Source organism: Babylonia areolata, chromosome 31 (assembly GCF_041734735.1).
Source record: "Babylonia areolata isolate BAREFJ2019XMU chromosome 31, ASM4173473v1, whole genome shotgun sequence".
Classification (NCBI taxonomy): Eukaryota; Metazoa; Mollusca; class Gastropoda; order Neogastropoda; family Buccinidae; genus Babylonia; species Babylonia areolata.
This window is the reverse complement of record NC_134906.1, coordinates 7,106,419-7,120,817: the sequence shown is the minus strand read 5'-3', so window position 1 is coordinate 7,120,817 and position 14,399 is coordinate 7,106,419. Positions and strand designations below refer to the sequence as shown.

Sequence of the window (14,399 nt, the reverse complement as noted above, 5' to 3'; positions counted from 1 at the left end):
ACACACGGACATGTCATGTGTTGTGCCACATACTGTCAGTGAACACACGGACATGCCATGTGTACCACATACTGTCAGTGAACACACGGACATGTCATGTGTTGTGCCACATTCTGTCAGTGAACACACGGACATGCCACGTGTGCCACATACTATCAATGAACACACGGACATGCCATGTGTTGTGCCACATACTGTCAGTGAACACACGGACATGCCACTTGTGCCACACACTCTCAGTGAACACACGGACATGCCACGTGTACCACATACTGTCACTGAACACACGGACATGCCACGTGTGCCACATACCGTCATCAAAACAGGTAAAGTGAAGGACCACGTGAACTGAGAGAGCGGGAGAGCGGAGTGAAAAAGTGTGCACACAAAACGGAGCACTGTCATCAGCAGCAACAAGCAAACGACACCGAACTCACCTGGTGTGGTAGGCTGGGCAAGGCAGCGGATCGAGATTCAGGTGTGCCTTTTTATATCCTGATACCTCCCCCACCCTTCACACCGCCACTCTCCCACACCTCTATCCCCCTTCCCCTCCAAGCTTTAATGACCTCATGCTGGAGCCCCGTTCACCGCTCTTTATTAAATCGTCAGCAGTGAAATACCTCCCACACCAACATTGTGGCGGTCAGGTCTATAAGTTTGCTTGTTATAATGTATGTATGTATGTGTATGGAGATCTAGTAGTAGGAAATGGTGTTGTTTAGCTTTGTCGTTATTTATGTTCTGATGTTTTAAAAAAATCATAAAAAAAGGTTCATTAAAAAAAAGAAAGAATTGTGACAGTCAGGTACATACACAATTTCTCCCTCATGATGTCATAAATACCGTAAAATACCACATTGGTGTGCACCCCTTTGGAACTCCCTGAGACTGATGAAAAGTTGAGGGGTGCTAGAGCTGACGAGTTTTTTGGGGGGTTTTGTTGTTGTTGTTGTTGTTTTTGTTTTGTTTTGTTTTTGTCAACGGGAAGAAAGGACAGGAATATCAACGTGTTCACAATTCAGCACATCCCTCACCTCAGAATCCATAAAGAAAAATCTCGGGACAGGAAAGAATTCTGATGGAAGCATTTCTGTTAAATGTTTTGAAGATTCCAAGCACTTCTTTTGTCCACGACTGAAAAGATGTGCCTCAATGTTCACCAAAATCACTCCGAATCACTCAGCTTCATTGACGCTACCAGCTAGTTCTACCTGAGTACTAGCTGTTTCTTCATTGTCGTCATCACTTCCATTGTTTTGTGATTTTAACATCGGCATTAGATAACACGCCAAGAATATCGTCTGGAAACCATTCTTTTCTGATCTTCAGAAACATCCAGTGCTCTCTCTCTCTCGCTCTCGCTCGCTCTCTCTCTCTCTCTCTCTCTCTCTCTCTCTCTCTCTCTCATAGATATGCATGCACCCAAGGCCTGACTAAGCAGATGTGGTGTTGTCTATCATAGATTTATCCGAACGCAGCAACGCCTCCTTGTAAAATCGAAACTGAATTTTTTCTTCACTACCTCTTTTGCTGGTGTTTCTTTTTTTTCCCTTCCTTACGGATGGAGTGAAGAAGTCAGGTGGCGTATCTTCCAGGTAAGTCTCTGTGTGTGGAAATTTGTGAGGTTTTAGTTAAAGATTACCACCACCTGATCATGCTTCAGTGGCTGTTTCCAGCTTTGCCACAGAACGACAGGTGTTCTTTCAAAACAGCCTGGTATTTTCCCCCTCTCTAGGCCTGATGTTTTCACAACAGTGTGCGTGACGGTCACTGTGTGTGTATGGTAGAAATGAGGAACTGGGTCCAAAAATGGCAGTTTTGTGTTTCACCATTCAGCAATTATTAGTTCATACACTGTGTGACTGACAGGCATTGAACGCAGCCTGACAGTTGCTGTTGTTTCTCTACATTTCGCCGGCTGTTCATTTTCTTATGTAAGTGTGTGCAAAAACAACAACAACAACAACAAAAACCATAAACAAACAAACAAAAAACACCCTTCTTTATATTTGTGATGGTCGCTGCAAAGCATCAGCCGGGATATTAAAAAAAAGTATGAAGTTTGAATATCCCTGTCTGTTTCGACAGTAACTGGACACCAGAGGTTCTGGACAGACACTTCATAAGACAGTCTATGGAGGAACACTGAAGTGACAGCAGAGGTTCTGGACAGACACTTCGTAAGACAGTCTATGGAGGAACACTGAAGTGACAGCAGAGGTTCTAGACAGACACTTCATAAGACAGTCTATGGAGGAACACTGAAGTGACAGCAGAGGTTCTGGACAGACACTTCATAAGACAGTCTATGGAGGGACACTGAAGTGACAGCAGAGGTTCTGGACAGACACTTCATAAGACAGTCTGTGGAGGAACACTGAAGTGACAGCAGAGGTTCTGGACAGACACTTCATAAGACAGTCTGTGGAGGAACACTGAAGTGACAGCAGAGGTTCTGAACAGACACTTCATAAGACAGTCTGTGGAGGAACACTGAAGTGACAGCAGAGGTTCTAGACAGACACTTCATAAGACAGTCTATGGAGGAACACTGAAGTGACAGCAGAGGTTCTGGACAGACACTTCATAAGACAGTCTGTGGAGGAACACTGAAGTGACAGCAGAGGTTCTGGACAGACACTTCATAAGACAGTCTGTGGAGGAACACTGAAGTGACAGCAGAGGTTCTGGACAGACACTTCATAAGACAGTCTATGGAGGGACACTGAAGTGACAGCAGAGGTTCTGGACAGACACTTCCTAAGACAGTCTGTGGAGGAACACTGAAGTGACAGCAGAGGTTCTGGACAGACACTTCATAAGACAGTCTGTGGAGGAACACTGAAGTGACAGCAGAGGTTCTAGACAGACACTTCATAAGACAGTCTGTGGAGGAAGACCAGCATGAGGTGGCAACAGACAGGATCTTCCGGGAGAAGGCAGAGGATCAGGATGGATGAAGTTTCTGTTACACAACCCAGGATTTCCTATTCACTTCCCCTCTCACCCGCACCCCTACCCCTAGACAGATTCGAGAACGTTTACAGGAGACCATCACAGCCTTTTGCAGACACAGTGCATCACCAATCTGTGTGAATAAAATTACGAGTCGAAAAGAATGCACGCGTATATATACAATGTTTACTTCGTTTTATAATTTCTTTGAACAGAAGAAAAAAAATGTTTGCTTTACTTGTTATCTTTTCTATTTTTTATGACCAAGTCAAATTCCCACACTGTTTCATTTTTTCTAATAAAGTGAAAACACTAAACAAGTTCAGCAGTTCTGGTTCATCACAATTAGACAAAGGGACAAAACTTTAATCTAGCCATGTTTCACGCTTTCCTCCAGGCATGCACAAACAACTGATTGATCGGTGTTTTTTTTTATTGGAAGGAAGCCAGAGCAGAAACATGAGTGGAAGCAAAATGAAGAAAAACACAATGGAGGAACATCGCCAATGACAACATCAACGACAACAACAACATCAACGACAACAACATCAACGACAACAACAGCAGCAGCGGCAACAACATCAACAGCAACGACAACAACATCAACGACAACAACAACATCAACGACAACAACAACAGCAACGACAACAACAGCAACAACGACAACAACATGAATAAAACACAACAAAAACCAAGAGCAGTTGCGCTGCAGCAGCGACAACAACAATCACAATAACAACAGCGACAACAATAACAACAGCGACAACAATAACAACAGCGACAACAATAACAACAGCATCAACAATAACAACAGCATCAACAATAACAACAGCGACAACAATCACAATAACAACAGCGACAACAATAACAACAGCATCAACAATAACAACAGCGACAACAATCACAATAACAACAGCGACAACAATAACAACAGCGACAACAATAACAACAGCGACAACAATAACAGCAGTGGCAACAATAACAACAGTGACAACAATAACAACAGCGACAACAATAACAACAGCGACAACAATAACAACAGCAACAAACAATGACAACAGTGACAGCAATAACATCAGCAACAACAAGAGCGGCAGCGACTGACAATAACAAGTCAAACAACGATAATTCCAATCCATCACCAGTGAGTGTGAACAAGAGCAATAATAACAACAGCAACAGCAACAACAATGACAACAGCAACAACAAGTCAAACACCGACAGTTCCAATTCATCACCAGTGAGTGTCAACAAGAGCAATAATAACAACAGCAACAGCAACAACAATGACAACAGCAACAACAAGTCAAACACCGATAGTTCCAATCCATCACTGGTGAGTGTGAACAAGAGATAATAATAACAACAGCAACAACAAGAGCGGCAGCGACAATAACAACAAGTCAAACAACGATAGTTCCAATCCATCACCGGTGAGTGTGAACAAGAGATAACAACAACAACAACAACAACAACAAGAGCGGCAGCGACAACAACAACAAGTCAAACAACGACAGTTCCAATCCATCACCGGTGAGTGTGAACAAGAGATAATAATAACAACAACAACAACAAGAGCGGCAGCGACAACAATAACAAGTTAAACAACGACAGTTCCAATCCATCACCGGTGAGTGTTAACAAGAGATAATAATAACAACAACAACAACAAGAGCGGCAGCGACAACAATAACAAGTTAAACCACGATAGTTCCAATCCATCACCGGTGAGTGTGAACAAGAGCATCAACAAGAGCAGCAACAATAAGAGAACAGAGTAAGATGAAGACGTGGTCCAATCGAAGGGAGAATACTGTTTGGCAAGAGTTATGTCCCTTACATTACGGATTCAATTCTCATATCCATTTGTAATTGCATGATCTTTTTTTTAATTTTTTTTAATGTCTTTCTCTCCTGTATATATCAAACCAATCCCAGTATTACTGGCAAGTGGGTGCTAAAATAACATGCGGATTATTGTGTATTTTATTTTGTTACACAATGTCATTGTTATTGCTATGCTCCAACTAACCCCCCAGTTCCCAGTTCAGGCTCAGCTAGTCAGATACAGAGCCGTATTGTAAATCTAAGTTGTGATCCGTGCATTTGTCTATTCCTATTGCATTGTACCACACTGATGATTACATTTGGCCTTTTATTTCATTTGTATTATCCCCCCTTTTGTTTCTTCTTTTTAAATTACCTTCGCTCTTCCTCTGTGGCCGTCACCCTCTTATTGTCATGTTTCCTTGTTTCTCTATGACTCAAAAGAGTTAATGGGAATAAACAAATTCTGAAAAAAAATTCTGAACTCAGAGAATTTAACCCTTTTGCCCCTATCTGGGTTGTGAGTGATACAATAACAATATGTGCACGTTGAATCATAGCTACAGTCCAGCAATGTCAAACGAAGCCAGCATCAAAAATATACCAACATTACATTGTGTTTAAATCAAACTTGAGGATTCTGATAAACAATAGAAAACTTCTTCTTTTTTTTCAAAAATTATGAAATACACTGACTAAAGCTAACAATGACATTCTTAAACTTATTGCAATAGAATTCTGTTAAGGGATGTGTGTGTGTGTGTGTGTGTGTGTGTGTGTGTGTAGGTAAGTAGGTAGGTAGGTATGTGTGTGTTTGTCTGTCTGTCTATATGTCTGTCTGAATGTATATATATATATATATATATATATATATGTGTGTGTGTGTGTGTGTGTGTGTTTGTCTGTGTTTGTGTCTGTCTGTAAGTAGATATTGTTAGAAGCAATAAAAGTTAAGTCTTATATTCTTATAAACAGGCATTTAGATCTTTCTTCAACCGCTTTTCTCGACGACTGAACGTGTACGATCACTTTAGACGTTGTAATACTTCTGCAAAAGAACTCCCGCAATAAATTGTCCGAGAAAACCCAAGACAATCATAACCAGTCATTTGAAATATCCTTGGTGAAGTTTAGCCATATTGAGGTGAAATATGTCTGAGAATCACGAAAGTGTAAAAAAACCCCAGAATAATTCAATGCTCTTTATGCAGTTACCGGCTGCACCGTCAATTAATCCTGATCAGAAACTTACCATTCTACATTTGGAAAGGACTGAAGTAGGAAATATACCTGTTTCCGAGAATAACGTGTCTGACATTGTGTTTCAATGAAAATGGAAAGTTCATTTGCAATTTTTCGAAGATTCCAGTGTAACCATATTTACATAACCATTTTCTGATAACAATATATAAGCACAGGTAATTTTTTGCAGTGTGCAATCAAGAAAACATGGCTGTATGGCGCGGTCACACGCCCTCTTGAATGTGGTCTAGCACTTTATTGAAACTCGTTTTATTAGAGTTCTGAGGCAAGAGTAATTCCAAGGTGTCTTTCTGTGTTTGTGAAGGAGATGTCTTGAGCACCAACTTGAACAGACAGTGGGAGATAACATGAGGATGGGACACTTGGAGGACAGAATAGCAAAGATTCACTTCTATCATTGTTCAGCTTCAGTGTGCTGTCTTCTTTCAACACACGACGACGGAAACTTTGAAGCTATTCCTTGGCAGAACCAAGGATGACGTCAGCAGCCTGTCTGATGACGTCCCAACTGTACTTGACGTCAGAGCTGATGACGACAGGCCCACAAATGGCGAGGCGGAGGAAATAGACGCCCTTCATCATGGCGGGTAGCAGGTAGATCTTGTGGTCCTCACGAAGCTTCTTCAACAGACGTTCAGTCAGCGCGTTGGGGCCCTGGCCGACAGAAAGGGTCACTCACCTTCAATGAATGGTGGAACTGTGGCCTGGTGGTAGAGGGCCTGACAAGGAAGCCAGTTTTCCCAGGTTCGATTCCCCCACAGACCCTGATTTACTTCACCCTTCAGTGGACGGTGGTGTGCGTACTAATGTTTTTGGAAGAGACGATAAATCGAGGACCTGTGTACAGCGTGCATTGCACTAATAAAAGAAACATGGCAACAAATCCGCTTTGGTAGTGAATCAAGTGTGCTTGCAGACAGACAAAGATGGCGCTGCATTCAGGCTATAGGCTCCCTCCAGGGAGAGCGGGCCGAAATTCACACACAGAAATCTGTTTTGACATCAAATCAATAAATACAACACGTACAATACAATACTGTGCAATACAATAAAATATGATACAATCCAATGGACAGCAACACAGTGCAATACAACACATTGGTCATATACAGGTTCCTCAGACCCATTTTTACTTCACTTTGATTAAATCATGGTTTGATAAATGAGAGAGTTTCACTGAGTAAACAAAATGTTCATTTCAAGGAGTTATAACAACTTAGTCAACAAGTTAAATTTCGTACGAAGTAAAAAGTTTCTTACAGAGAATCATTACCATGCATATGAGGGAGAGAGAAAGAGAGACAGACAGACAAACAGAGAGAGAGATAAACAGACACACAGACAGACAGACAGACGCAGAAAGAGGACGACAATAACGAGAATGACACATACACTTTCTCCTAGGGTAAAAATGACGACAATAACGAATGTGACACACTGACACACCTTCAGACGGAAGCAGACGAGACCCATGATGACGTCAGCAGGGATTTCAAATCTGACGTCACTCCTCACCAGAGCCTCGAACTCGTGAGCCATGGCCACGTCCTGGAACAAGGCGGGAGAGGGAGGTGTGTGTGTGTGTGAATGTGTGTGTGTGTGTGTGTGTGTGTGTGTGTGTGTGTGTGTGCTTATATTCGCTTCGTTGTTACCGTGAAGCGCTTCGAACCTAGCTAAGATAACTATACTGACGATGACGATGATGATGATGATGACCACCATCGCAGTGACAGGGTGTAAAGGTATGGAACAAAGATGTACCCATCATATACAATTACAGGCACAATCATGGCAGAAATTCACTTTGATATTTTAATCAAATAGGCTACATAAGTGTATGAGAGTACATGCGCCCCCCACCCCCACCCCACCCGCCCCCATACACACCTTTCAACACACGCGCCCCCCTCCTCCACCACCAGCCACAGACAGACAGACAGACAGACAGATACACACACACCTACACACACACACACACACACACACACAGTGCCGACTGACATGACGGATGTAGTTCTGCAGTCCCGTCAGACCGTAGAGACGCAGAACAAACCACACCTTGATGGCTCGACACGGTTTGCTGGTGGCTGAGATCTGCCAGTGCTGACACACACAACACGCTTCATTGAACTCGGACTGTGTGTGTGTGTGTGTGTGTGTGTGTGTGTGTGTGTGTGTGTGTGTGTGTGTGTGTGTGTGTGTTTGTGTTTGTTGGTGTGTGTGTTTGTCAGTGTGTGTGTGTGTATGTGTGTGGATGGGTGGGTGTGCGTGGGTGTACGTGAGTGTGTGAGTGTTGTGTGTGTGTGCGTGCGTGTGTGTGTAAACGTGTGTAAACAACCAAATCAAATGTCCGACTGGTCAATCATCAAACCTTCTGCAACAACAGATAACACCTTGAAATCATCAAAAATACACCCAAAAGAACGTTCAGAAAAAAAATTAGTAAAAACGATTTCAAACTCTGACATTAAAGCACTACGTGTTTGCTGGAGGTAAGTTCTCCACATCTGCATTTCACATCTTTGCTGAACATTGTCACAAAAAGCGTTCAGCTTAATCCTGTACAATAATACATGAATCTGCCTAATCTGGTTAAATTACTTCACGTATTTGATTGATTGATTGATAATTTCCAGTTGATTGTAAAAAAAACATTACACTATCACTTCAAACGTTCCTATTTTGCTCGTATATTTCCGTGCTCCACGATGCTTCTTATAGTAACCCGTCGCCCTCTTGTATAGAAAAACACACGTAAAGTTCTGTGGTTCCCTGTACGTGTTTTGCACTTTTTCTTGCAGCCCTGTCAGCACATTCATTGTTGAAAAGACCAAGGTGTGAAGGAACACAGCAAAAAATAACATGTGTTCCTTTCAAACTCAAAGACGTACAAACTGACTGATTTCTATCATAACCTTGGACATGTTCCTACAGTTTGATGAGTTTAAAGCATTTAATACTGATTTGGAATCAACGCAAAATAGGACAGAGACAGAGGCACGTTCTCCTGTAACAATGCTGGGATGACGAACAGTATGACGTCAGCTTACCCTGAAGTCCGGCATGACGTCACCCCCCATAGTCTGCGTCAGACACTCAGTGTCCACCACAAAGTTGTTCTGTAAATACTCTGTGTTCTTCACCCTGCACACACACACACACACACACACACACACACACACACACACACACACACACACACACACAGAATGAGAGAGAGAGACACTGACGAAGTCCAACAGTCGTATAAGCAGACAGACAAACAGATGAACGGGAGGAGAAGACATACAGACAGAGTGTAAAACCAGAGAAACCAACAATCCGACAGACAGACAGACTGACAGACAGACCAACAGACATACCAACAAACAGACCGACAGACCAACAAACAGGCATACAACAGACAGACAGACAGACCAACAGGCAGAGAGACAAACCAACAGACAGACCAATAGACAGACAGACAGACAGATCAACAGATACACAGACCGACAGAATAACAGACAGACAGACAGACAGAAAGACGGAACAACAGACAGATAGACCGACACAGCAATAGACAGAAAGACAGACCGACAGACCAACAGACAGAAAGACAGACAGACAGACAGTCCAACATACCAATAGACAAACAGACAGACCGACAGACAGACACACAGACAAACCGATAAACAGACAAACAGACCAACATACAGACAGGCAGACAGGCAGATTAACAGACCGACAGGCAGGCAGATAGACAGACCAACAGACAGACAGACAGACAGACCAACAGACCAGGAGCACCACACAAAACCTCACCTCCTGTCAGGTCCACTTACCACAGGGGAGAGCACTCGTAGGTCACTTTGAGCCATTTCTGGGCGTTGAGGTTGAACGACGTGGCGTACTGTGGACAAGATAAAGGTACGGAGGCAGTAAGGATGGAAGGAAGGATGGAAGGAAGGAAGGGAGGGAGGGAGGGATGGAAGAAGAAGGAAGGAAGGAAGGAAGGAAAGAAGGGAGGGAGGGAGGGAAGAAGAAGGAAGGAAGGGAGGGAGGGAAAACGGAAGGAAGGAAGGGAAGAAGGAAGGGAAGAAGGGAGGGAAAAAGGAAGGAAGGGAGGGAGGGACGGAGGGAAGAAGGAAGGAAGGGAGGGAGGGAGGGAAGAAGGGAGGAAGGGAGGGAGGGACGGAGGGAAGAAGGAAGGGAGGGAAGGAGGGAGTAAAAACGGAAGGAAGGAAGGGAACAAGGGAGGGAGGGAGGAAGGAAGGAAGGAATGGAGGAAGGAAGGAAGGAAGGGAACAAGGGAGGGAGGGAGGAAGGAAGGAAGGAAGGAAGGGAGGGAAGGAGGGAGTAAAAACGGAAGGAAGGAAGGGAACAAGGGAGGGAGGGAGGAAGGAAGGAAGGGAGGGAGGAAGGAAGGAAGGAAGGAAGGGACGGAGGGAGGAAGGGAGGGAGGAAGGAAGGAAGGAAGGGAGGGAGGGAGGGAGGAAGGGAGGGAGGAAGGAAGGAAGGAAGGGAGGGAGGAAGGAAAGAAGGAAGGGAACAAGGGAGGGAGGGAGGGAGGGAGGAAGGAAGGAAGGAAGGGAGGGAGGGAGGAAGGAAGGGAGGGAGGAAGATAATACATGTAATTCATGAATACTGTGTATTTGAACGATATCATGATATCAACTCATATTGCTTCTCCTCTGAAATGACTTATACAGAAACGCTGCAAAGTTTTTACTTCAGGGGGCACTGCCACCGAAAAGGCGTGGATGATGATGCAGCACAAAAAGTCCATGCCACGAATGTATTAAAGCGGATGAAGCTTATTTCGAGGTCTTCTCAAGACTGGGATGACTATGCACAGTGACTAATTCCCACCCATATTTATACACACTCACATTGTTGTTTTTTTTAGTTTTTTTTTATGCAACCTCTCATCTCTCATCTCTCATCTATCCCTTGACCCGTGGGTGGGTCGTTGGGGCACCATGGATGACTGCCTGGTCAGCTCGCGCCACCTGCCTCGGTCCTCAGCGGCCCTTTGAGTTGTGGCAAATGGCAGGCCCGTCCACTCTTTGATGTTGTCCTCCCACCGCTTTCTCTGTCTGCCTCTCTTCCTCCTTCCTTGTACGGTACCCTGCAGGATGGTCTTGGCTAGGCCGTCTGATCGTGTGACGTGTCCATACCAGCGGAGCTTGCGTTCCTTCACTGTGGTTAGCAGGTCTTTGAATGGGCCAATGGCGTTTTGGACTCTTCTTTTCACTTCCTCATTTGTGATGTGGTCTTTGTATGTAATGTTCAGGATCTTGCGGAAGCATCTCATTTCCAGGGCCTGAATTCTTCTCTGGAGTTCTGCAGTGAGGGTCAAGGCGACCACCCAGGTATTGGGTGACCTCGGCTGTGACCAACGACCTGGAGAGGGATGGGCTCCGCCAGGCCACTCAACCCAAGACACACCATGATGATGACAACCTCTCATCTAGAAAATGAAAAAGAAAAGTGTCTCCGTCCAGTACCAAGCGTGTGCTCTCACCTCCACTCCATCCAACAAGGGACGAAACTCTGGACAGATGAAGGCACTTCCGGCATAGGCAGCATCCACGTGCATCCACATGTTGTGTTCCTCACCTGAGAGACAGATTTGTGTGTAAGGGGTTGATCCATGCGCAAAATGAAAATAACATTAACACACACACACACACACACACACACACACACACACACACACACACACACACACAATCACTTTAGTGAACTGACGTTAACTCACTCAGTACGGCCAGTCCTCTCTTCTCCTCTACACATACCCCTCGGATGTCCAGTGGGTGTCTGAATGACCCAACCTTTAGCTTCCGTCGTCAGAATTGTGGTATTCTTTGTCAACATTCATCTCTTCAGTATAAGAGCCTTCCGCTTGCAATATTTTGATGATGGTAATTGGGGTGAAACGCTGTTAACGTCGTCTCTTTCGCCGTTCGTATGGAGAGAGTTAAATTAAGTACCAACCAACACACACACTTACAAACACATTTTCCGAAAATTTGACATTGTTGTTTTCTGTCCAACCGACCACACAGGGCCATATCGTGAATGCTCAACTGAACTAACATTCAACCTTGTTGCATACAAGACTGTAACGTCTGGGAAACTAAACCTGCAAAACTACCCAGTTCATGGAACATTATCTTAACCTCTTCAAGGCAAATAAGATTAGGATGTCAGCACTTCCACATAAATTTGTCACCGCAAGATTACCAAAATAAATGAATAAGTAAATGAATGAATAAATAAATAAATAAATAAATGTTTTACTAAAACGTAAAGGAAAGGGTAAAACGCTTCAGAACCACACACACACACAAAATACATTAAAAGGCCATGAAAAAAATATAGGTTATGTGGTCAAATATTTACTACTGCAGAGTGGACAGCTAGTGCCCGTCCCAGTCTTTACAATGTCACTACCTGATCGTCAGAACAGAACAGAACAGAACATATAGAACATCATAGACTGCAGAAAAGAGTGTTTTGGCTTTCTGGGGAAAAAACAAACAACAACAACAAAAGAAATGGAAATGGACAGGGACGATATAAAACAAAAACAGACAATAAAGAAAGACGAAAAAAAGGAGAGAAAAAAAAAAAAAGAGAAAAGAGGATATTTCTTGCACAGATTTCCCAGAAGGGGGGACGAGGGGGTGGGGGGGGGGTGGGTGGGGGTGGGGGGCACAAGCTGGAACACACACTGTGTAAACAACCAACACTCACAGCAGGCCTGATGGATGGCATACTCACAGAGAGGTCCCAGTTCCTTCAAGTTGTCAAAGGCACACGTGGCTATGGAGCCGAGTGTTGCGCACAGCTGAAATTGTATGAATGTACTGTTGTCTCCCTTGATACTAGAAATAGCAAACATAATGTACACATGGATTTATTTGTCTCCCTTGATATCTCAAAACGGGTCACAGGATTGCCAATCATCAGATTCGATTGATTTGTCTCCCTTGATACTTTGAGCAGGATGAAAGGACTAATTATTGTGGGAGGGAACTCGTTCGTCATCCTAATTGGTAAAATAACGTCAAAAGTGTTTTTATCATTTTTCATTACTAAAATTGGTCCAGAGGATTTGAAATGAATTCCGAAAGTTCTTATGTACGTGGTGGATGTGTAGATGAGGGCAGTGGGGGGAGGAGAGGTGGGAGTTGAGGGGGGCGGGGGGGGGGGGGGGGGGGGGGGGGGCGGGATGCTGTAGACCGCCGTTTTGTCATCCGTGACATTTTTGGTAGGTCAGGGTTGCAGTATGACAACATGACAGCCACCTCTTCAGCAACTTTTGAATATCTTAACAATCGACACATGTACAGCGCCCGTTTTCGATCAGAGACCAAATTCTAAGCGCTTTATGAATACAGTCATTTGCACAACAGGCTGCCTACCTGCGTGGAGCCGACTGTCAGTTAGGTTCAGACGTTCGCATTCCTTCACCGTGTCCTTCAGTCAGGCTTTTAATTACGCACACACTTACACATATATATCAGTGGATTTTTCTTCAGAATTTTGCCAGGGACAACCCTTTTGTTGCCGTCAGTCGGCTCTTCCCAGGTAGACAGCCTGTTGTGCAAATGACACAGAGTTCGTAAAGAGCTTAGAGCTTGGCCTCCGACCGAGGATAGGTGCTATGTAAGTATCCATATCATTCATTCATTCATAAGAGACAGAGGCGGAAAGAGACTGACAGAGAGACAGACAGGGTGAGAGAGAAGAGATAAAGTGACATTCAGACGATGACAAAACGACAGACAGACTAAGAACGAAGAAACAAAGTCACATAGAAAGGAGTAAGTCCGTTGCCCAAATCCTCCAATATGGCCGCCTTCAGAGTGGCTCCGCGCAGCGCCCCCTTGTGGTCAGTCTCCAGAGTGCGCATGCGTACTCCGCCCACCATCCCTGCCCTGATCACTGCTGTGTGAGCCTGAGGAGTGAAATGATGATGATGATGATGGTGATGATGATGATGGTGGTGATGGTGATAATGATGATGATGATGGTGATGATGATGATGATGATGGTGATGATGATGGTGATGATGATTATTGTGAACATGAATGATATACTAATATTAATACTAACAACAAGAATTGCAACAATAATAATGATAATGAGAAGAAGTAGAAGAAGAAGAATATGATGGTGATAATGATTATTGTGAACATTATTATGAATGGTATACTAGTACTGATACTAACAACAACAACAACAACAACAACAGCAATAAGAAGAAGAAGAAGAAGATGCTGATGAAGATGATGATGATGGTGATCATTATTATTATTATTATTATTATTGTTGTTGTTGTTGTTGTTGTTGTCATAATACAA

General features: G+C 43.8%; 1 protein-coding gene across 1 annotated transcript in view; it reads right to left on the bottom strand.

Annotated features, from left to right (window-relative positions):
* Positions 1 to 3,916: 3,916 nt before the first annotated feature.
* LOC143275962 (aromatic-L-amino-acid decarboxylase-like) overlaps positions 3,917 to 14,399 on the bottom strand; it is a 31,265-nt gene continuing 20,782 nt past the window's right edge. Inside the window, exons 6-13 of the mRNA XM_076580317.1 lie at positions 13,850 to 13,993; positions 12,814 to 12,880; positions 11,552 to 11,646; positions 9,870 to 9,937; positions 9,099 to 9,192; positions 8,050 to 8,151; positions 7,495 to 7,596; positions 3,917 to 6,702 (exon numbers count right to left, since the gene is read on the bottom strand). Of these exons, the coding sequence (XP_076436432.1) occupies positions 6,502 to 6,702; positions 7,495 to 7,596; positions 8,050 to 8,151; positions 9,099 to 9,192; positions 9,870 to 9,937; positions 11,552 to 11,646; positions 12,814 to 12,880; positions 13,850 to 13,993 (873 nt within the window). The 3' untranslated portion in view covers positions 3,917 to 6,501. The remainder of the gene's footprint in view (positions 6,703 to 7,494; positions 7,597 to 8,049; positions 8,152 to 9,098; positions 9,193 to 9,869; positions 9,938 to 11,551; positions 11,647 to 12,813; positions 12,881 to 13,849; positions 13,994 to 14,399) is intronic.